A 24121-nucleotide genomic window follows, 5' to 3' on the forward strand; every position below is an offset into this window, starting at 1 on the left:
TTTTTTTTTTTTTGCTTATCATTGATTTAATCCAGAGCAACTGCCTCAGAATGTAAGTCAAAAGTGACGTGTATAGTAGACACACATGTATCTGAAACTTTAATTCATAAACAATCACATGGGGCAAGCCTGTAACACTGAATTTCCTTAGTGGGGTTTGCATGAAATCTTTTTTAGGGTATTATTCTTCTGCAAGTGTTGAGACCACCCTGCCATTTGGCAGGGATGGGATAGGGCCCGTGCCAGTTTCTGGCTCACTGCATCAACTCCTGAGCGGCACCCTGGGCTGGATCTAGAACCTTTGACCCCTGCCGGTACCTGTTCACTTGACCCTGGTAAGTACTGCCAGGGGCCACTTCTTCATGGTCCACTTGTGGCATCACCTTACCCAAGGTGACTTAAGTTCACCTCTTCATCACCTGATAGGATGGCACTTTGGAAGAAGAGCTTGGCTCGCAGGAGTTTATATTGGACTGGAGTACTCCTGAATGAACAAATAGGATTTTCTCTTTCCCAAATTAATTATGCCACATGATATGACTCTTGTACAGTATAAGAAGATTGCATTCTTGTCCCTCAGTGTCTCAGTTATTGCACAAGGTAATTTGCCTGAGGACTCTGTATCCTTTCCCACGTAGATTTCTTGTCTTAAAATGATCTGGCTTGTGAGGAAAATTAAAAAAAGCAAGGCGGTAGTGGGAGAGGAGAAGCAGGGAAGAAAGAACCTTTGTCTTACATAACAGAAATAATAGCTTATCTGGGCCAGAGGTGATGGGATGGCAGCCTAGCTGAGCAGGTGCCTTATTGCCATGGATTTCTTTTGTGATAAGAGGACTATTTGGACCTTACTTTCTCCAGTTCACGGCAGCGGCCTCTGCAGGTGTGCTGTTCTGAATGATTAAACGGGCAGTGTTTCTCTTCTGCTCTGCAGAATGTTTTCCAAAACCACCTTTGCTGTAGAAGGTACTTGTGACACCAGCTCTGATCAGGTAGCCCATGTTGCTTTATCTCTTGCTCTTAGGGGATCTGAAATGTCTGACTGCAGGGGACCTGAGGTAGCTGCTGGCCCTCCTGGGGTTAGCCTCTCTTGGTTTCCTAGCAACGTGCCTGTTGCCATGGTGATACATTACTCAGAGGGCAGATCCACTGCCTTTGGAATATTTGCTCTGCTCCTTGGTGCTAGGAGGCTGCATGCATTTTCTGTTACCCTTTCATTGGTAGCTAGACTTGAACAGCATCTAGTATGTGTTACCTAAAATATATAAAAGGAAAAACATGTGTTGTATGGCTAAAATAAGATGGACTGACTTAAGAAATAGAGCATAACATACACCTTCTAGGAAAGGTCTTCTTCATTGTGAGGTTGCTTTTCAAAATCTTCAGTAATTACATCCTATACCCGGGCTTTTAAATAGCCTCATTGGAGGCACGTCTTAGTAAAGACTTATCATTTGGAGACTCTTCTGGTGAATGAGGTAGATGATCAAGCTGGTATGTAGTTAGGCTTAGGTTTGCCTGCAGACGACAGAGACCTAGCAGAGGAGGGGCTTAAATACGATAGGACTGCTCCTGTGTCAGAGGGTTTAGAGGCTGGTGGTTCTGCTCCCAGAACTCGGAGCCTCTTCTAGTTCCGTGCTCTGCATCCTTGAGGTCTCGCCCCTCTTCATGGTCCATCATGATTGCTAAAGGTCCAGCCATCACACTTGTCTTTAAAGGTGTGGTCACTTCTACTAACATCCCATCAGCAGCACGTGGTTTCATGGCTGGAGCATGCTGTGAAAGCGACTGGGGAGTGGAGTTTTTAATCGTGGCAGCTGTGTGAGTAGCTGTCTGTTGTTCCTTTGACAGGACTGAAGAATAGATACAGGGAGCACCTAGCCGTCTCTGCCACATTGGGCAATAATTGTTCCCCTGATACAGATTGCAAAGTTGAACTATTTTTGTCTGACTCTAAAGGTAACAAGAGGGAAATTAAATTATGCCCCAGAATAAAAATGAGAATGTGAATGCCTCTCCTTGGTTGTCCTTCCCCTCAAGCTCACCGTCAGCAGTTATGTACAGACACTTGAGCTTCGTAGCTACTGGGCAGTTTCTCATTCATCTTCACAGAGTTCCTGAGAAAAGGCACTCCTGGTTTCCACAGTTTGCAAGTAATTGTGGTGCAAGTAAGTTGTCCGGGTCTTGGTTTTAGAGGCCAGCAAAGCAGAGGGTTCACTCAGGTCTGTCTACCCCCAACACTCAGCAGTCTTGTTGCCATGTTGCCTCCTCACCTTTCTAGTCAAGGAGAGGCTTCTAAGGTGGGTTCCAGAAATAATGTGAACTATGGCAGCTTGATCGGGATCAGAGGAAAATCGGCCTGTAGCTCCAATTTCATGAATTACTGAAAGCTTTTCACTTGTGGTACTGTGGGTGCTGGCTGGCACCTCTCGTTCTTGCTCATGCAGGACTTCCTGTTAAGCACCTAGTACTCAGTGTCGGCTCTTGGGCTCATTACAGTGTGGCTGCGACTCCCGGGTCTTGAATTTAGTGCCAGCCGCTTCGGAGGTTGCTGGGATACAGGGCAGCGCTCCAGGTCCTTGAGCTGCCACTTAATTACTTAAGTGTAAACAAGTAGAACAGCCCCGATTCAGCTGATTGTGGAGCACCTATTCTGGGCAAGGTAATGGGTCAGAGGAAGGTCCTGTTGCTACCACAGATGATGATAATGATGATTATAATGATGATGGCATTTTAAAATACCAGAGAGATGATGGTAAGGGCGTAATAGTGGGGAGGGATAGTATTCTGGTGCCTGAAAGTACGTAATTTTATCTTGATTCTCACAGTTCCCGGACACCAGTGGCTTTATCTTCATTTCACAGAAGAAAAACAAGCTCTGAAGTACAGTGCATTGCTTAGGGTCATTTGGACAGGACTTGGAGCCAGATCCTATTTCCTTTTCAGTGTGCCACGTTTAATTAGGAAGGCGGGCAAATTGCCTTAGAAGGCTCACGCTAGACTCCAGGTTTAGTTCCTTTTAACCAGAAGTCTTCCTAGGAGCACCTAACACTCGGCCCTGCCCAACTCGCCCTCCTCCCGGGCTCCCGAGGTGTTTTCCCGGAGCTGCCACAGACCCGCGGCGCGGCTGCCCGCTGTGGCAGCCGTTCTCCACACGGGAAAATTCCATTGTAACCCGTGTTGGATAAGTGACCTACCTGTGGGATGAATGGCTTACTTTCTCCTCGGCCTGGAGAGTGAAAAGGGAACAGAGCACCCACCCCTTCCCCAGGGAAATACGAGTGAAGTCTTTTAAAAAGCCCGTAGACAGCCTGAAACTTGCCCGTAGGTCTCAGGTCTCTGAAATGCTACGTTCTCTCATTGCAGCCTGTCAGAGTTTGGCCACTGAGGGCCGATGCCAGCCCTTTCCGCTAAGAGGCACAGTGCTTGACTCACTGAGCAGTGTTCATGTCTTCACAGGACACATTTAATCAGAAGCCTCCAGGGGTCAGGCAGACGTTCTAAGAACTTTCTTAGAGTTCAGCATCTTACCTCAGAGAAGGAAGTTGGTATCTGGGGGCAGAATGTGGGAGGGCGAGAATAGAGATGAAACCTCTGCTGGCAGCATTTTGAGAAATTTCTCCACAGAACGTGGTTTAGGGTAGTTTTTATATATTTGGTATGTATGCATCCTGAAAATGTCCTTTGCCTCACTATTTAAGAATGAAGACTTGTAGCTCCTAAAAGGTCTTCTGGCCTCGCTCGCCACTCAGGACCCCTCTTACACAGAATCAGTGCCTCATGGGTTGGGCATTTTGTTTTGCTTGGTTGCTTCTGCTGCTGGAGAGCTCATCACTTAACGAGGGAAGCCATTCCCTTTTCATGTGCCTGAGGATGTTAGTGTGTTCCTTACCTTACGCTGTGGTCTGCCTCCCTACCCTCTGCTCATTGCTCTGAGGTCTGGGGTCAGATCACACGGAACAGGTCTGCTCTCATGTGGTAAGTAGGTGTCCCACACCTTTGACAGTGACTGTGTACCTCCAAAACATTCTCCCAGCTGAACACTTCCAGTCTTCAGGGAACTCGGGAGTGGCGTCACGTGCCCTCACCTTCCCGACCCGCTGTGCTTGTCACCCTTTCACGGGAAGCAAAGTACGCAGCTGTGTTCTGCCCTTCCCGTGGCCCGTGCCTGCCCTCCACGCATGTTGGCGAGGGCAGCACAGCTTCTGACCACCTCCATCCTTGTTGGTTGGTTCTTGCTAAGCCTAAGACAAATTCTGTGGCACACCAAAAAATATACTTTTGCCAATCTAACAACAACAACAAAATAGGTTTAATTTTGATTGATTTTTAAAAAAAGGATAATAGTAATTAACTACCCTTTTTGCTTCCAGGTGACTTTTTTAAAAAATTAGGAACTCATGGTTGTACATAAGGATTTCTGGTACCAAGAATTAACCAATCAGATCCACCCTTATTATGTGACATGACAGATAAAATGAAAATCTATTTACGTTTATGGTTCAAGACAGGGCATTCGCATGGAAGGCTGTTGCGTTGGCTGTTGTCACTTTTTAATTTGACAATCTAAGGCAGTGGTCGGCAAACTCATTAGTCAATAGAGTCAAATATCAACAGTACAACGATTGAAATTTCTTTTGAGAGCTGAAAACCGACTTCTGCGCATGGGCCATGAAGTTTCAATCGCACTGTACGTGCGCGCCCGCACGTGGTATTTTGTGGAAGAGCCACACTCAAGGGGCCAAAGAGCCGCATGTGGCTCGAGAGCCGCGGTTTGCCAACCACTGATCTAAGAGAAAAGAGGTTAGTGCCCCTGACTGAACCGTCAGGCATTGCATGTTTTAAAACTTGCTGTGGCACCCCGGTTGAAAATCACTGGCCTAAGAGACTTCCTGTTTCAGTTGAAACCTGTGAGTTTCTTTTTCCCGGCTCTCCTATTCTTTTTTTTAAAATATATTTTATTGATTTTTTACAGAGAGGAAGGGAGAGGGATAGAGAGCTAGAAACATCGATGAGAGAGAATCATCGACCAGCTGCCTCCTGCACACCCCCCACTGGGGATGTGCCCGCAGCCAATGTACATGCCCTTGACCGGAATCGAACCTGGGACCCTTCAGTCCGCAGACCGACGCTCTATCCATTGAGCCAAACTGGTTTCGGCTCTCGTATTCTTTTGGAATTTTTTGGTCAGCCTGTCAGCCCTTGCTGCCACCTCTTCTGGATTTGGAATGACCTCTCCTTGTAGTTAGGAGCCTCCTCATCTGAATCTCCAGTCTCTTTCAGTCTTCTGCCCCATCGTGCCCCATCATGCCCGGCCTGTGAAGACACACAATTAAGCTATTTCCCACAGGATGGACTCATCACTCGGCGATGAGTGTGCCAGATGATGTCTTCCCCATGTGCCCGCGGTCTGTCTTTGCAGCCTGGCCCCTGCCACCTCCCTTTGCCCCACTCTCGAAAAGACAAAGGAGGATTGTTCCCCTTTGACGAAGAGAACTGCTCTGCCTTGGAATGCTCAGCAGTTTCCCCGTGTCCTCTCCACTTAGCCAGTCTTTGATGTCTCCATCTTTTAGGTGCCAGTTCGAATTTATTTCAAAGAAGCCACCTCTAACTCCCCGAGGCAGTCAGTGTCTTTGCTGCTTTGTAATGTGGCCCCCTGCTTTTCTGTTTTGCTTTAGGGTCTGTCCCTCCCACTTCGGGGTCAAAGAGCACACACCTGTTCAGTTTGTTCTCCCGAGGGGAGGTCTGAACTTGGCCCACTTCATCTCAGCTGCTTTCCCACTTCTGTGGAGAAAAACCATGCTTGCCTCCCGAGCTTTCAGTGCACAGCTGGGGTTGTGGTGCCTGAGAGCCCCCTGAATTGGTGTGAGGATTTTGTGTATAAATTTTCTGGGACCTGGCCAGTGTGGCTCAATGGTTGAGTGTCACCCTGTGAATCCGTAGATCACAGTTTGATTCCCAGACAAGGCACATGCCCGGGTTGTGGGCTCGATCCCCAGTGGGGGGGCGGATGTGCAGGAGGCAGGAGACAGGAGGCAGCTGATCAATGATTCTCTCTCATCATTGATGTTTCTATTTCTCCCTCCTCCTTTCAATAAAAATATATTTAAAAAATAAATGTTCTGGGGACATGTCCCCCCATATTCTGACCCATTATTTGCTTCCCTCTCAGATCAGCTCCCCAAATGAGCACCTGAGGTAGCTCACTGGTGTCACCAGGCTTGTGTTTCAGCCTCGCCTTACCGATCCCGAGGACACGCAGTTATTTCTCTGTCAGTGTGCATTGGGTCGTCGTAGGAAATCACATCTGCTGTGCGCCACTGCACTGCTGGCTCACTGAACTTTCCTGGGCCTTCTGGGAGCTTAGTACTGTTTCGAATCTGGCACGTTTTCCCATGGAAACCAAATTTCAAACCACCAGCTTTTGGAATGTGGCTAGTTGAGTGTGTGAATTGGTTGTGGTGGTGATTTTGCCTCCCAAGGAGCAGAGAAGGCTGTAACCCGGGCAGCAAATGAATAATGCATTTGCTGGTCTCTGAACGGGTGCATGCAGATAACTTGGCATGAGCTTTATGCGGGACCCGTGACTCAGTCTGTGTGAGTGGTTTGTGGAACTGGAGCTTTGGTTGAACAGCTAGTAATAATAGCATTTCAGTTCTTTCCCTCCCTTTCCTGAAAGGAGAGCACCTACTGACCTAACCTATGTTGTGTACCGTGTGTGTGCGCGCACCTGTGTGTCTGTAGAATTACCGTGCCCTCTCGGCTTGCAATGTGTGCATGACTCCTGAGGTGGTAAATCTGTTCTTTAGGTGGCTGTGTGGTTGTCTTCTCTGACAGTAGGAACCACTGTGCTGTCTGCTGGAGTTTGCCCCTGTACAGTGGTCCATCTCCATGTAGCCTGATGCAATCTCTTGTTTCCTAGTGAGGTTTTTCCATTTTCAGTTTCACAATCAAGGATACCATAGACCTCTTTTAAGAAACAATAGGAACTCTTAAGGTAGTTTATAAAATAGTTTTTTGAAAATTATACATATATAACATTGGGAGTTTAATAATAATTCAGCTAACCACCCTGCTTTGTTATTCTTTTCTGATTTTTGTATAATTCATATAACATATTCTTGAATTTTTCTATTATACATTACCTTTATATTTAATAGCTACTTAATATTTTAATAAGAATGTCATTAGTTTTTCTATTTTTGTGTTTAAGTTGCATCTACACTTTTTAGTATTGTAAATTAAACTAAATATATTTATGCATATCATATTTTACCTATTGAATTGCTCAATTTCTTTGAAATGTATATCTAGATGTGGATTACTTTTATGTATTTTTTGAAATATATTTTTATTGATTTCAGAGAGGGAGAGGAGAGGAGAGAAACACCAATGATGAGAGAGAATCATTGATTGGCTGCCTTCTGCACGCCCCACACTGGGGATCGAGCCCGCACCTGGGCATATGCCCTTGACTGAAATCGAACCTGGGACCCTTCAGTCTGTAGGCCTATGCTCTATCCACTGAGCCAAACCAGCTAGGACTAGAAGTGGATTACTTTTTAAAAAATGAGTTTTCATTGACAGTATTACAGCTGTCCCTCATTTTTCCATCCTTTGCCCCCCTCTTCCCAGCAGAAGTGGATTACTTTTTGATGAGACGCTGTACACCTCGTTTTGAGTGGACACGTTCACTTTGATATGTGGTCTTGCTTTTTTGCTAGTAAACTTGTTTATGTGCAAAAGCAAAAACTCATGCCATTAGGTTTGTAAAGAGCTTTTTCTGTTAGAACATTAAGAATCATTTTTCTGTGCAATAAGGATCTGAATCTTGGTGTTTTTCCCTATAGATTAAAAAACACATTTTGGCTAATTTTCATTCTACAGAAGTTAAAAACCTATTTAAATATCAGTCTCTTGTGATTTCTTTCATTGCATCATGACATGTTTATTTAAGGTTATAAAGACTAAAAGGTCTGATACTCCCTGGTATGGCTTACAAATAGTCTGAGAGGAAAAAAGTGGACCAGATATATTAGTCCTTCCAGCCTGTGGCTTACCTGACAACGCAGCTCCTTGTCTGGGGGTGGTGCTCTGGTTGGCGTTGCTTGTAGCTGGGCGAGGGGCCAAGCTGGCGTCCTGCTAAATGCCGGGACTAGCTCACCCTTAACCCTGGGTAAGCAAGTGCGGTGGACCTGTGTGGGCAATGAGCCACTCCTCACCATGGTTTTCCTTTATTTTAACTTATTTACTTATTTTTTTAACGGTTTTCCTTTCAGCTGCGGCCAGCCCTGTCCTGGGCCTGAAAGAATGCACCAGAGGCTCAGCAGTGTGGTGCCAGAACGTGAAGACGGCGGCCGACTGCGGGGCCGTGAAGCACTGCCTGCAGACCGTCTGGAACAAGCCGACAGTGGTGAGCGCCCGTAACCGTGTGCTCCTTCCCCTTGTGGCGCCTGCAACCACTGCCGTTTGCAAAGCACTTTCTCTCGCCTCCTTTTGTTTGCTCCTCACGGTGACCCAGCCAGGGAGGCAGGACCTGTAGGTGGGTGTACCATTCTCACTGAGGGAGTGGCGGCTGGAGAGGCCCAGGTTCCATTCCCCCAAGGTCACCCAGTCTCTTGGTGACAGAGTTGGACGAGGTCCTCCCATGTCCATGCTCTGTGTTCCTTGCTGCCCTCCAGGCCTCTGTGCAGGACCCACCTCGCCACCCAGCTAGGGACCAGCAGGTTCACAGCCCCCGTTCCCAGAACCAGGCACACGAGGATGGCTTTCATCCTGGTCACTCACTCAAAATCTAGATGCTAATAAGCTTTTCAGGCCTTTTTGATGTTTTCTTTCTCTGCCTCTCTCAGCTGCCTGTTTGGGTCGCTGATTCAGACCCTAGCACTTTAGTAGATATTTAAGATTTTATTTCCAGCTATAATCTAACTGCCTTTTTTCATCCAAACAATGTTAAATATAGCATATTCATGTGGGCTCTTAGCACACATGGGGGAATACTCTCAGATGACAAACCTCAGTGTGTTCTTCATGTGACCCGAACCTTCGCGGGAGGCCCCGAGCTTTGCTGGCTGCACCAGCAGAAGGTGCTCTGGGCTCTCTCTGGGATGTACCTGGTGGTACAGGCCAGGTTTGACTGAGTGGAGTTCAAGTTCTAAAACTTGTCAGTGGCCCGTAGAACTCGGTAAGAGAAAAATAATTAACACTGCTCTTTAAGGAGTATTTTCTGAATTCACTGGAAAACCGCCCTCGTGGCCACGGTTACTTTCAGATTTGGTCTCTAATTTGCTTCTGATCTTGTTTTTTTTTTTTTTAAATATATTTTATTGATTTTTTACAGAGAGGAAGGGAGAGGGATAGAGAGCTAGAAACATCGATGAGAGAGAAACATCGACCAGCTGCCTCCTGCACACCCCCCACTGGGGACGTGCCAGCAACCAATGTACATGCCCTTGACCGGAATCGAACCTGGGACCTTTCAGTCTGCAGGCCGACGCTCTATCCACTGAGCCAAACCGGTTTCGGCCTGATCTTGTTTTTAATACTGCTTCCTCTTTCCAAGTTTAATTGTGTCAGGCGAGGACTTTAGATCCTTCTCTTGAGCAGCGTCATGAACGATGCCTGACTCTCTCGGTGGCCCCGAGCACATGCTTAGCCTGACCGGTTGGTTTCTCTGAATGCAGCTGAGTTTACAGGTGTTCCTCAGTCTCAGCCAGACGCGTCAGTTCCTTCTTCCTGGGTCGAAAACAGGTTGATCTCAAATAGGGAGCTCCCCAAGAACTTTGAGAACCAACCAGATTTCCCGTAGTCCTGGGCCCCGCGGGGCCCCGGGTGCCCACGCTCATCAGAGGACTTGTCCTGTCCCTAAGCTCTGGGGTGGCGGCGGCTTGCACTCAGACGCAGCACTGGCCGGGAAGAGGGAGGCCGACGGAGTGTGGGCAGCAGCGCCAAGGGGAGGGCGCAGACGCACCATGCGCCCCATGTCTGGCTGGGGCTGGCTTCGCTGCCCGCCCCCGTAACTCTGTGGTGCTGGTACTGGCCCGTGATGTTGCTTTGCGTCACTGATTTTCTCTGGTTCCTGCTGCTCAGATTTCCACCTCACAGAGCTGTTGTGAGCAGTAATAGGAAATGTGACTTGTACTGTGCACACTGAGTAAGGCGCTGAGGGGTAGAGGGTACGAGAAAAGGGTGTCTGCCTGTAGAAGCAGTATTCTGGTCAGTCACTCCTAATCCTTCCTCCCTGGCGTCCGAGTGCTTCCTGTTCAGGTTGGGAACCAGGATGTGCCTGTGTGTCAGATGTCGCCATGGTCACGTCCCTGGGGTTTTCAGCTGTGTGTGGTGCGAGTTATGTCCTACAAATACAGATCTCTCCCTCGTGTTCTTTCCTCTTAGAAATCCCTTCCCTGCGACGTGTGCAAAGATGTCATCACCGCAGCTGACAACATGTTGAAAGACAATGCCACTGAGGTAAGCACCACAAGTGTGTGTGACCGAGTGCTGGCCTGGTGGCCACACGATTGGTCGCTTAAAAGCTGTGACTTGGGAGGGGAGGGGGGTGTCTACCATGGAATGGTCTAGGTCCAGGTGGGATATAATTAAGTCCTGTGGGCCACATACTGCTTCTGGCATAGAAGGCTGTACAAGAACAGGCCGTGGGCCCTAGCTTGCTCCCCCTGTCCCCAGGTGTACAGTGCCCAAGTCGATTGGATTTTGTGTCACATGCTGTTAACCTTTGGGTCCGTCTGGCTGTCTCTGCTCTCTGTGCCTATGAGACTGCAGCCTGAGGATCTGCTTCTTGCCCCATTGACGCGACGAGCCACGGCTCCCACCCCCCGGCTCCCAGGTCCCCTTCCCTGAGGGTTGCTGCTTCTAGCTGTCACTCTGGGAGCTGTCGAGGGCCTCTTGCTCTCAGCCCGTTTGTAGAAAAGTGCACACTGACCTGCCCCTTGCCTGTGTCCTCTAGCAAGAGATCCTCGTGTACTTGGAGAAGACCTGTGACTGGCTTCCTAAGCCGGACATGTCGGCCTCATGCAAGGAGATGGTGGACACCTACCTCCCAGTCATCCTGGACATGATTAAAGGACAGATGGTACGTGCTGGAGAATAGGTCTTCCTTCAGGCAGTGCTGGGGTCCAGGCAAGTACCAGACCAGGAGAGAGTGATTAAAATGGCAAGTCCATTCATACCTGTGGGCTTTCTCAGCCTCTTGACTACAGTTCTAACATCCAGAATGGCTCTGGCACGGCAAAACACTCGGCCTGTAACTTCCAGGGCTGGGTAGGGTACAGGAAATGGGGCTTACAGAATTACTGAAGGGGAGTAAACTGGCATACATCTCTAGGTGCTGATTTGATAACTCCTGTGGGATCTTTTGAGCAAGCAATTCATTTCATTTCTGTGATTTTTATCCTAAGGAGTAAGGGAATTTACTTGTGGGTTCAGCTACAAGGAAGCTCAGTGTTCATTTGATAAGTATCTGCTGTGTGTGTGAACCATGTGCCAGAGGTTGGGTTTTCAGCAGTGAGCAAGGAATTTGGAAAGACCCTAACAAAGAGGAGGGCTTACAAAACTGAGAGGGCCACTGTCCCAAGGTGGGAACATGTGCAGCAGGAAGTCCCTGGGTTTCAGGAGGGGGTGCCATGATTATAGGTTCCTTTTTGAGAGGGTTTGGTCTAGATCCCACCCATTGGAGCTGAAAGGGGAAGCTGGCAGAACAGTCAGGCGTCAGATGAGCTGGAGGCAGTGGAGATGGACAGATGCGTAGTTTTTAGAGGATGAATGGACTAGACTTATTGATGGAGGGGACGTCTTCCAGGTTTCTGGCTTGAACTGCAGGGAGAATGGGGCTGAGGCCATTGCTGAAAGAGAGATGGAGGGGGAGTGGGTTGGCGGTTGAGTCTGAGATGCCTGGGAACTGGGTATGCATGCATGAGGCCAGCTAAGAGAGAAGGGAGGGGGACTCATTCAAAGGCACAGGTGGCCTGTTTCCTTGTCCTCTGGGGAGAGGGTTTCCAGCTGGACTTCCTTCCCCACCAGAGCCAACCCGAGGAGGTGTGCTCCGCGCTCAGTCTCTGCGAGTCTCTTCAGAAGCACCTGGCAGAGCTCAATCACCGGAAGCAGCTCGAGTCCAATAAGATCCCAGAACTGGACGTGGCTGAGATGGTGGCGCCCTTCATGGCCAACATCCCCCTCCTCCTCTACCCTCAGGGCGGCCCCCACCGAGAGTCCCGGCCGAAGGTAAGGCAGCGCTCGCCTCGGGCTCCATTCGGGTTGGGTCAGAGTGTGTGCTGCTTGAACTGGGGGCTTTGGCAGCAGCCGGCCTGGAGATGGTTGTGCCATGCAGTTGCTGAAGAACCTGGATATTTACATTAAGCTAAATTAAAAAACCAGGGTTTTTAAAATATGCAACCATTTCCCCCCTTCCTATTAAGTTTTACTAAAACCAGTGCCCAGTGATTTTAAAACTGTCGACAATTTTAGAGCCTGTGAAAACACATTGTTCACTGCTCGGAGTCACATCCAGTGCTGAGGTGCAAGCACGGGAGGCACTTTTCCTAGGAATTGGAACCCTCTTAGTGACTACAGGAGCGCGTGGCTGACAGCCTCCCCTCCCCGTCTCTGTAGGCTGGTGGGGATGTTTGCCAGGACTGCGTCCAGATGGTGGCCGACATCCAGAATTCTGTAAGGACCAACTCCACCTTTGTGCAGGCCTTGGTGGAACATACCCGGGAGAAGTGTGACCTCTTGGGGCCTGGCATGGCCGACATGGTGAGCCTTGTCTCTTTGTGGGCTTTGGAGACGGGAGTGGGGGAACCCTGAAAACTTCACTTCCTGGGGTATCATTTAAAGTTCATCTTAGGAGCTCTGAGGACAAGATTGTTCAGACAAGTCCCATTCCTTCCAACCAGAGGGCAGCTGGAACAGGTGGTGGGCACTCACATACAGTGTTGGGTAATTGCCTTGTATATGTAACAACTCGTAGGACAGACTAGTGGAAGGAGACGACTTTGGTGAAGATTTCCTATTCTCCCCGTAATCACGTCTGTAAGAACACACTGGAACCACTTCCAGCCTGTTTCTAACGCCTGGCTGTTGCATGTTAATAATACTAAGTGTGCTCTCCACAGCCAGCAGGTTGCCGTCCGTGGGAAGCCCCGCGGCTGGCTTGCAGGAGGTTCACCCGGATGCCTGCCTTACCTTGTGAATGTTAGTCCTGTGGGCTCAGAGACTCATTTTGTTAGCCCCACAGGGGGCTTTATCTCTTGGGCCCCGTTCACATTAACCACACTCTGGAGATTGGTGTGCAAAACCAGAATGCCAGGTTAGTACCTGACCAGCACAAAGCCTCTGCTGGACAGGAGCAGGGAGCTGTTAACGACACGCGGGTCCGGGCCCAGGGCAGCCCTTCTGGGGGTGAGGCTCCTCTGGTGGCTTCTCTCTTGTAAGCCTGGAACCTTAGCCGCGTGGCAGTTTGTTTGCACATGGGCTTCTCCAGTACGGAGGGCTGTCCTATTCCTCCTGCCTTTCTCCCCACGGAGGCTCCCAGTTAGGACCTCTTCTCCGAGAGCTGTTCTCCGAGGGTCTGCGGGAAATGCCCAGGTGTTTGTAAAAATAGGCAGGTTGAAAATCATCATAACTTGATTCTGCTGGATTTCAGCTTTATAATTCTGTCCAAGAGTGTGTGGAAGGATTTGAAAAGTAATCTCTGATTCCCAACACTCATAAGTTGCTACTCTGTGATTTTGGGGCAAGTTTGGGGCAAAAAGGAGACTGGAAGGCCTTATCTCCAGGGGCCTTCGGTAAACCTTTTCAAAGCATCGTTTGCACACGTTGTCCTGTAAGGTAGAGATTAACCACATTGCCACTTTCATCTTAATAAAACTTTCCCAGAGCAGACATTTACAAGACTCGACTTTGGGGTTGGAAATGCTGATTTTTGGTGTGTTGTAGCGGTAATTTCACTAACAGTGTGTTTCTCTGTCCCCAGTGCAAGAACTATGTCGACCAGTACTCTGAGATTGTTATCCAGATGATGATGCACATGGTAGGTGGCAGGGGACCTTCCTCCTTAGCATTTTTCTTTATCTCGAACTTTGTGATTTCCAGGAATTTTGAAAAGTATATAGTTTAGTTTCCTTTGTTTACCTTTGAGTACTCAACTGGGCTAAAATGAGCCCTTTGTGACTAGCTGACTCTCCAGCTGCAGCTCACTATCTCCCCTTCCCCTTTCCTAGCTTGACCACCCTCACCACTGCCCTGGCCTCCTCACCTTGTGAATGTTCATGTGCTGTGCCCGTGTGAGCTGCCCATCAGATTTCCAGCATTTGGCTTTCACCCTGGGCCTCATGGGCATGGTCTGCTCGGTAGCTAGGCCAGGCTGAGAACCGCTGTGTTGCAGCCTCTTAGAGCTGGTCCCACACTCTGCAGCAGTGTTAGCGCTCACACTCGCCTCTGATGTATCCAGGTGGTAGGGGCATCCCTTCATGATCAGAGCTAGGAGGTACCATCAGCTAGCCAGCTTCATGCAGAAAACTGGCTCGGAGCAGCGTGGTCTGAAGCATCGTTCCTTTGGGAACATGCTCTGGCCTCCTGAGGCCTAACCTGGAGGGATGGAGGGGTGGGTTGCACTTTTTCCTTTCTGTCATGCTTGCTTCTGATTAGTTGAGATTGGCCTATAGTTCTTGAGTTTATTCTCTAAACAGGGACTGTTTGGTAGTTTTATTGGAACATTGCAATGCCTATTTTGCGCTACAGCAGCAAAGTTGAGTAGTTGAGACCTTAATGCTCGCAAACCTAAAAGATTTACTCTCTGGTCCTGCTCTAACCACGCAGACGCCATCCAGTCACAATAGAGGTTATTTGGGGTTACTACTCACACTGCACCTTGTTCCACAGCAGCTTACAAAGGCAGCAGCGAGAGTAGGAAAAAGCCTTTGGTGTGACTTGATCTGATTAGTACTTCCTCATAGCTAACTAAAAAATGTTTCTCATTGTAAAAATTATACTGCATATACATTCTTTGAAAATAGGATAATACTTCCCAAATTGAAAATCATTTGAGGTTTAAGAAAACGTCAGTGGGGTCATATTTTATATTCTACATATTTTGTAGTTTGCATTTTAAAAAATATATATTTTACTGATTTTTTTACAGAGAGGAAGGGAGAGGGATAGAGAGTTAGAAACATCGATGAGAGAGAAACATCCATCAGTTAGCCTCCTGCACACCCCCTACTGGGGATGTGCCCTTGACCAGAATCGAACCTTGGACCCTTCAGTCCACAGGCCGATGCTCTATCCACTGAGCCAAACCGGTTAGGGCAAGTAGTTTGCATTTTTAATCTAAAATTATATTGGTCATTAAATATTTTGTACAAATGATTTTTAAATGGTTGCATAATTCACTGTGCGACTAAAGGTAATTTATATACCCAGTCCCCTGTGGCTGGGTGTTTGGGTTGTTTGCAGGTTTGCCTTTGGGATAAAAGGCATGATGAGCAGCCAAATCCCTGTTTTTCCTAGTATAGGTCATTAAAACTGAAATTGCTGAAGCAAAGTGCCAGGCTTTTGATAGAGTGTCAAACCAGCCTTCCAGTCTGGCCTTTGGCCGCTGGGGTAGGTTGCTGAGAGACCTGGGCAGAGGAGAGCGTAGCTCGAGTCCCTAACCCCTCCAGGTGTATTTTATAACACACTCCCCTAAGTTGGGTGGCCCTGTACCTTGTTCCATTGTGCTGCTCATCACCAGCCTGAGGGGAGGGCCCTGCAGGTGTGGTGGGGTTAGGCTTCTGGGGATGAGAGCGCTTCATAATGTGGCATTTTCTGGGGACCTGCTGCCCGGTGTTAGGAACATGATTTGTTGTGTCAGGGTCATGGGACAGTGCACACCCAAGCTGGAGGTGATATCTGTCCAGTAAGGAGGGCCAGAGGAGTTGGTAGGGCCCAGTGTGCACTCAGTAGTGGGAACAAGGTAGGTGGTTGATTTGTGACTGAAGGATGGTTCCCCTAAACTTCTGGTGATATCCTAAACCTCATTAACTGCTTGATCATTGTTTTAATTTTTTTCTTAACTGTTGTGTCCTTTCCTTTCTCTTATTTTATCTCCGATTTCCTGTTTTTTTATTCAACAGCAGGATCAGGTATGTGATGGGGATTTGCTTGGAGTAGTGGTTGGCTGCTGCTTGTAGCTCTTTTGCTCATCCCTTTTGTATGCATGATCCCCTCTGGCAGATCCAGGGAGAGACTGTGGAAGGCAGGGTCCCTCTCCGGGTGTATCGGCTGGCAGGGAGCTTCTGCATCTCTTCCCTGTAACGCAGCATTTGAGGTGGCGGGGGTTCCGTCTCCCCTTCAGGAGCCACACACCCTGAGCCAGATCAGTGTCCAGTGGGCCAAATGCCAGGCCACCAGTAATGATGGGGACCATGGGTGGTCCCCAAGATGCCGCAGCTTCCTGCACTATAGGCCTTGAGAGCACAGCATGTCCTACTCCTGTTTTCCATGCCCCAGAAATGCTGCTCCCGCATGAACACATCAATTGCAAATAGCGAGCAGACTGTCCCATCTGCTGGATCCAGAGTGTGGAGACAGTCTCTTGGTTTCGGCTTCTGCCCGTCTGGGGATGAGGTCCTGCAGATCCAGGAGCCACAGCAGACGGCCTGTGAGCTAGGTCGTGTGGCATAAAGTGGGGGACGCTGAGCCATCAGACCAGACTTAATGGAGCCAGGTGCCCTTTTGGGGCTGTACTGAGCATTGCCTCCTTTTGAGCACTGGAACTGAAGATTTTTCAAAGGTTTTCTGAAGTCTAGTGGGAGATTTGGCTGAAATATCTGAATTTTCACATAGGCCGCCTCATGGAACAAAGCTGATCTGAGACAAAGCAGCCCACCTCAATCTTTGATTTTTTTTTCTGTTTTTTTTTTTTTTTTAAATATATTTTTATTGATTTCAGAGAAGGGAGAGGGAGAGAGACAGACAGCTGCCTCCTGCACACCCCGCACTGGGGATTGAGCCTGCAGTCCAGACGTGTGCCGTGACCTCCTGGTTTGTAGGTCAACGGTCAACCACTGAGCAACACCAACTGGGCTTTTTGTCTGTTTTCTAAAAAGTTTGCTCTATCTTTGGCCACATTCTGTCCCCCCCCCCCCCCCATTCTTTTACTTATTTAAAATATATTTTTATTGATTTTAGAGTGGAAGGGAGAGGGAGAGAGAGACACACACATCAATGATGAGAATCACTGATTGGTTGCCTCCTGCACACCCCACACTGGGGATGGAGCCTGCAACCCAGGCATGTGCCCTGATTGGGAATCGAACCGTGACCTCCTGGTTCATAGGTCAATGCTCAACCACTGAGCCACGCCGGCCGGACTTTTCCCCCATTCTTAAAGTGTGCCACAGACAGGGTACTTCAAATACTCTTTCAAACGCCCCTACCCTTAATTTATTTTGGAGCCTTCTTGGTATTTACACAGGTGAACCATAACCATGATCTAGCTCTCTTCCCTTCCCTTCCCGGGCCTCACCGTTGGCAATCCTGCTCCCGCTGGTTTGGTGGTGGGAGGCAAATGCCACCAGGCCCAGAGCCAGTCACTGGTGGCATTTGGTTTACAAAGTATACACACCATGTATACTTGCCTTGCTCTTGGCCATCGTACAGTGAAATGGTCAAGATGTTGTCCAAACTATCTAGTTCTCTGTGGCTTGGTGTCTGGTTGGGAAAAGGGATCCATCTGGTGACTTGAAGGATTCATTAATTTGGGGGACTGGGTTTTCGTTGAACTGTGTTTGTGTAATTGTGAACATAGGATGTGGTTTTTTGAAAAGCTAACATTTCCCCTTAGTGCATCATTGTAAATGGTCCTGCCATCGAATGACCCGGTGTGGTTTTATTTATAACACATTTGGCTTTCTGTTAGCTTATGAGCATTATAGTTCCTCCTCCAGAAAGAACATAGAGCTTACTTCCCACTGAGCTCACCGGAAAAGCAGGCTCTAGAGCAGGCCCGTGTCCTTGGGGATGACTGATCACCGTTAGCCTCAGGGGTGGGAGTCTTGCTTCCCTGGTTGCAGCAGGGACAGCGCTCTGTCTGACCTCCCCCAGAGCTTTGTGTGGCCTCCTCCCCCACATGAAACGGGTCCATCTGCATTTGCACGAGCTCCTTTGGATTTAATATGGAGTTTTTACAGTATCAGCCCTTGACATTGGGAACAGGGACCTCCTTTGGCACCCTGACCTTTGAGCATAGAGAGTGGGACTCGGGCGGTGGGTGCAGGCCTGTGTCTGACTGCCTTTTCTGTGCTCTCTTTAGCAACCCAAGGACATTTGTGCGATGGTCGGGTTCTGTGAGCAGGAGATGCCCATGCAGCCTCTGGTCCCTGCCAAAGCGGTCTCGGAGAACGTCATCCCTGCTCTGGAACTGGTGGAGCCCATTAAGGTACTGGTGTTACTGTTTTGTACTGGCCAATGCCATATCGAGTACATTTATTGCCGTGGTTATCAACCCCAGCGCTCAAGGGATCGAGTCTACATTTGAGCACGTCTTTCAGATCATTTTCCAGTGCCCGGCTCCAGCCTGATTCTCTCAGGGTGTGCTCTCCGTGGGCCCCCACGGTAGCCATAGTACAGACTTGGTATTCCCAGACCCCCAAAGCCTCTCCGGGTGCTATCTGCACACACGGGCATCTGTTTTGTTTCACTTGGTGACAAGCCTCCTTTATTCCATAATCTGTTTATATTCAGCACGTCTTACGGGTCAGGCAGTGTTTGAGAGATGGAGGCCTAGAACAGCCCGCCTACAGTGGTGAACAAAACTGTCCTTGTGTTCCTGGGGCCTGCAGTCTAGCTCTTAACCAGTTAACTGCCATACGTCCAAAACGGAAACCATCCCACACGCCACGATATTTTGAATTTAAAACAATCAATTTGCAATGAATATTATAAAAATAAATATATTCCTCACAATTCGGGTGTTCTTGAACATTTTCACCTGAAAATTCTCACGAAAAATGATTTTAAAGTTGGTCAGGGCTCCCACTTAGGGGAAACATTTTTTTTTTTTTAATAGACGCTTGTGGCCTGTGGGGAAGGTCTGCCGCTTGGGGGCCCAGCCACGTGATATCGTACCATGTGGCACATGGCAAGCACTTCTTGTTCCAGAACTTCCCACGTCACTCCTTCGGCTGTGTTGCCTCCCTCTCCTCCCTCAGCAGGTGCAGTGTGTGGCCTACAGGAAGGCTTAAGTGTCGAGATGCTCATAGGCCTTTGCCTACCTGGCTGACAGAATTAATGGCCAGAGAAAAGGGAGAGTTATAGCTTGTAGTCTAGTCACATGACTTAAATTTAAACAAAATTAAAATTAAAAAAAATTCAGGCCCTGCCTGGTGAAGCTCTGTCGGTTGTGTTGTCCGTGCACCAAAGGGTTGCAGGTTTGATTCCCGGTTAGGGCACATACCCTGGTTGCAAGTTTGATCCCCAGTCGGGGTGTGTGTGGGAGGCAATGGGTCAATGTTTCCCCTCTCTTCCCTCCCTCTCTCTAAGCATGTTCTTGGATAAGGATTTTTTTTTTTTTAAATCTTTATTGTTGGGGTACGGATTTAAAAAGAAAACGCAGGTGCTCAGTAGAGAGTGGCTGGTGACTGCTGTATTTGACAGCAGGGATGGAAATGTTTCCGTTGTCACAGAAAGTCCTATTCAGCAGTGTTGCCTTATTAAAGGCAGGCTCTCGAAAAGCAGTTTCAGGTGTTACTGAGACGTGAAATTCAAGAGCAGACCTGAAATGTGTTTAAAACTGGCTTCTAAATAGCGAGTCCTTATTTTGTTCTTGCGCCCCCGTCCATTTCTCAGGACGAATGCTGACTGATGAAATAATTGTAACCAAACACAGCATCACATGGGACGGCAGCTCTTTGGGGTGGGAGGACAGTTCACTGCTTTCACTGAAGTATGGATTCCTGAACATTTTACCTGAAGTGTAAATTCCTGGTTGGGGGCGGGGGTGGCTGGAGGAGGTGGTGGTGAAGGATTGGCGAAAGGGATGGGTCTCCTGCATCATAGAAACAAGAGGCACTGGACCTTAGACACTGGGAGGAAGCCGCACTTCCTGGTGACTCAGTAGGAAGTGGCCCTTTGCGATGTTAACCTGTCCTTGCCTCTGAGTCCCCTCTCCTTCCGAGGAGCAGGACCAAGGGCTGAGGTGAGGGTCTCAGCATTCACATGTTCTCTTACCCTCCACAGAAGGGCCTGGTGCAGGCGAAGGATGATGTTTTATGCGAGATGTGTGAATACGTGGTGAAGGAGGTGGTCAAGATGATCGACAGCAACAAGACTGAGGTATGTGGGTTTCCGGAATGCTGCCCTGGGTCCCTGGAGCTAGAATGGCCCAGTGGGAGAACCCAGCAGAAATAGGTGGCTTGGTCCTTGCTGGTCTGGGCACCAGCCTGGGAACCTACCCCATTTCCCACCCGTGGATCCTCTGGGCTGTGGCCGGAGGAGGCCACTCTGCCCTGCTCTGTAGCTCTTGTCTTTTGCAGGAGGAAACGGCATCTTGCTGTTGACTGGGTTCCTAGTCATGTTAGTATTTTCAGAATCTCTCCCACCCCTACCCAGCCTTCCATCTTCCCATGTGATCCTCTTGTGTTTCAGGAAGAAATAATTCACGCTTTCGATAAAGTGTGCTCAAAATTGCCCAAATCCTTGTCTGAAGAGTGCCAAGAGGTGGTGGACACTTACGGCCGCTCCATCCTGTCGATCCTCCTGCAGGAGGCGAGCCCTGAGCTGGTTTGCAGCATGCTCCAGCTCTGCACCAAGCAGGGGCTGCCTGCACTGACCGGTGAGCCCAGTGGGAGTGAGGCTGGGTGGCCCCTTGGGGGTGTGGGGGGCCCTGCCGGCACTGAGCCTGTGCTCTCTTGCACAGCACATGTGACTCAGAAGAAGGACGGTGCCTTCTGTGAGGTGTGCAAAAAGCTGGTTGGCTATTTGGACAACAACCTGGAGAAAAACAGCACAAAGGAGGAGATCCTGGCTGCTCTTGAGAAAGGCTGCAGCTTCCTGCCTGACCCATACAAGAATCAGGTATGCCCCGGGCAGCTCTGCCCGAATCCCACCTGCCTGGGCAGTGCAGGGCTGGGCTGTGCCCTGGACTGAAGTTTTGAAGCCATTTCTGCCTGGATGCGTGGAGCCCAGTGGCCTTTTCTCAGAGGCAATCAGTTGGCTCACATGGAGCCACTGGGGAAAATAACAAGCAAATGAGGCCGCGTGTGGGTGGGGCTCTGGGGAGGAGGCCCTGGGGCCACTGGGCTAGTAATCTTGGGGAAGAGCAAGCCCAGCTCCCTCCTTTTATGCTCCCACTCTTCTGGGCACACCTTGACCTGGACCTGTGTCCCTGCTTGCTTCTCAGTGTGATCAGTTTGTGACCGAGTACGAGCCCATGCTGATAGAAATCCTGGTGGAGGTGATGGAGCCGACCTACGTGTGCTCGGTGAGCTCTGAGCGCTGGTTCGGGGGCACGCAACCTGGGGTGCTGTGTGGGCTGTGGGCCATGGGCCAGAGGCTCTGGGATGGGGTGTGAGAAAGCCAAGAAGTTAGAGAACCAGGCTCTAGGCCCACCACTTGGTAACCCTGATGGTTTTTGAAAGTGCACATTGGAGCTCTGGTTCTTGCTGCTTCTAGAAGCTGATCATTTCAGGGCTGTAAAGGATTAGTTCGGCAGATCTAATCTTCCCCTTTTGTGCTCCCTTTTCCTTATAGAAAGTTGGAGCCTGCCCCAGAGCCGGTAAGCCTCTTTTGGGAACGGAGAAGTGTGTCTGGGGCCCAAGCTACTGGTGCCAGAACATGGAGACAGCGGCCTTGTGCAGCGTGAGTAGCTCAGCACCTGCTCCACAGGCCTGCCTTGCCGGGTGGGAATCCTGCTTTAACAGGGCCTCAGGGCCATTCTCTACCCCGTCTTTGCTAGTGAGAAACCTGAGGCCGAGAGAGGCAATTAGCTCCCTCCTGGCTTCCCAGTCAAGGCAGGGCTAGCTGTGTTCTTGTCTCAGGAGGGAAGGGAAGGGGTAGCTATTCTTGAATACTGCTTTTGTTCCTGCTCTTCCTTCGCCTCCAGTTCCCTATGAGAGGGTCAGATTTGCACGAGGTCCCCCCAGGGATTGCACAAGGCCTCTTTGGGTTCATTGCCCCAATCCTTGCATAAGTCCTCATGCCCCTCGGGGGCCACTTTTGCCCTGGCTGGAGCCTGGCCTGAATCTTCACCCAAGGCTGAGCAGAGCTGTTTAGAAAGGCCCTGAGAGTTGGCACCTGCCTGACGGCTCCAGGGTGCTGTGGCACCATCCTGGCTGGGTAGCCACCAGTTGGGTGACCTACGCTCGCAGTTTTCCTGGGTGGGGATGTTTGGACCAGCCTCTGTTACCTAATGTTCTTTTGTGCAATTTTTTCTTCCTCGTGAGAGTTCCTCCTGTTGGGGGAAGTTGCATCATTTGGGGCCACTGCACGGAGGGGTGGTGAGGCCCGTCATGGCCGTGTCTAGCTCCTTCCTCCAGCCAGGCCCCAGTCCACAGCCGGTCATGGCGGGACAGGTTTCCGTTGCTGTCCTGGTCCATTTCTCAAGGCCTGAGCTGGTGTGAATCTCTGACTCGCGGGAGGAGTTCTGCCTTGGGGGCCTCCAGTGCAGCCTGTCAGCTGATGCTGGGGCCTAGGCGTGTGTGGCTGGACGCAGGGGTCCTGGGCCCTACCTGCATGGGTGCTCATGGGTAAGCACGTGCTCCCAGGTTTAAATGAGCTGCTGTCCTGGGCCTCCCGTGTCTGGTGCCATCCGCCTGACCTAGGACAAGATGAACAGGCTCCATTTGGGGGCGATGTCTGATGCATGCATGGGCCAGGAGTAGAGTTGTCATCTGAAGATTAACCCAGTTTTCTCTCTCCTATCAGGCCGTCGAGCATTGCAAACGTCACGTGTGGAACTAGAAAGAACGTTCCATCTTGGAGAAACCACCGCATCTGTTCCTACTTGTATGTCTGGGGGAATGAACACAGATCTATCGACTTTGTTATAAAAATAGGCCCCCCTTCCCCTCACGCTGTTTCTCATCTCCCTTAGTGTAACATTGCTGTCAGCACGGAGGCGCCCAGCCCGCCGCTGACATAGTGCTTCCGTGTCCTTTTCATCCTGCCACGTGGGCAATGACGCCCTGCACCCTGGAGGCCTTTGAGCTGCCCTTGCATGTGGGTACCTGGAGGGGGGAGGGGGCTCGCTGCTGGCAGCAGCCAGAGCTGCTTCACAGGCCATCCGTCCTCTTGGCCGGGCTTTGCCGAGCCCTGACCGGGGCTTGGGCGCTGGTGGGCTGGCTTCTGTAGCCTCTGCCTACACTGAGGAGGGCACCTCCCCGGGCTTCTGGGTGGCTAGACAAAAAAGCAAAACAAAGGCTGCTTTGTATGCAAGATTAGAGGCTCAAAATAATTAGGCTTCTTACTCAGTGTGGTTTGCACTGAAATAGAGATTTTTGGAAGCGGCTGCTCAGGAGACCTGGGTGAGGTTTGGGTTTGCTGACCCTGGGCCAACCTTTGATCCAGCTTTCCGGCGTCTTTCCTGGTGATGTCTTGTTTGGTCCTGTGGGTTTGGGTGGGAGGGGAAAATCTGCTTGAATGCAACCTGCGTAGCTCAGTGTGGGGTCCTCTGCCCCTGGCTTTTGTGAGTGAACACGTGGACCGTGGTGACCACCTCAGGCCTGCTCGTGCCTCTGTGCTGCTGCCCAGGCCCACCAGTGCGCTGGGCATCACAGCCCTTGCCCTGACCCATCTTGTGGATATTGCTTTTGACCTGGAAATAAGTGTGGATGACAGGCTCCTAAGCCTCTGGCTTCCAGGCAGCGGGCCTGTTGGGCGTGCTGTTCGGGACCTTGGCTGCTGCCCCGCCTCCTCCCCCGTGGCTGACTCTCCTGTTGCACTTCTGGTTGTCAGGACAGTAAGACCTGCAGTTGCCATTAAATGGACTTAATGATTTTGTGTTGCACTAAAGTTTCTGTGATTTAACAATAAAGTCTGTCAATCAGATCTGATACCTCAGCCAGAAGTTTGGTTTCTGATTAGCTCTCCAAGGCCGTGCTCAGCAGTCCCATGGCACCTCTTGATCAGAGAA

The 24121-nt window shown here is 49.8% G+C and overlaps 1 protein-coding gene across 1 annotated transcript in view; it reads left to right on the top strand.

Annotated features, from left to right (window-relative positions):
• Nucleotides 1–24048, top strand: part of PSAP (prosaposin) — a 31789-nt gene extending 7741 nt beyond the window's left edge. Inside the window, exons 2-14 of the mRNA XM_079793530.1 lie at nt 8277–8410; nt 10390–10464; nt 10961–11086; nt 12034–12234; nt 12622–12765; nt 13985–14041; nt 18305–18430; nt 20230–20325; nt 20638–20824; nt 20909–21066; nt 21392–21472; nt 21742–21849; nt 22915–24048. Of these exons, the coding sequence (XP_079649656.1) occupies nt 8277–8410; nt 10390–10464; nt 10961–11086; nt 12034–12234; nt 12622–12765; nt 13985–14041; nt 18305–18430; nt 20230–20325; nt 20638–20824; nt 20909–21066; nt 21392–21472; nt 21742–21849; nt 22915–22950 (1529 nt within the window). The 3' untranslated portion in view covers nt 22951–24048. The remainder of the gene's footprint in view (nt 1–8276; nt 8411–10389; nt 10465–10960; nt 11087–12033; nt 12235–12621; nt 12766–13984; nt 14042–18304; nt 18431–20229; nt 20326–20637; nt 20825–20908; nt 21067–21391; nt 21473–21741; nt 21850–22914) is intronic.
• The last annotated feature ends 73 nt before the right edge of the window (nt 24049–24121 follow it).

Source organism: Cnephaeus nilssonii (assembly GCF_951640355.1).
Source record: "Cnephaeus nilssonii genome assembly, chromosome: 16".
NCBI classification, from domain to species: Eukaryota; Metazoa; Chordata; class Mammalia; order Chiroptera; family Vespertilionidae; genus Cnephaeus; species Cnephaeus nilssonii.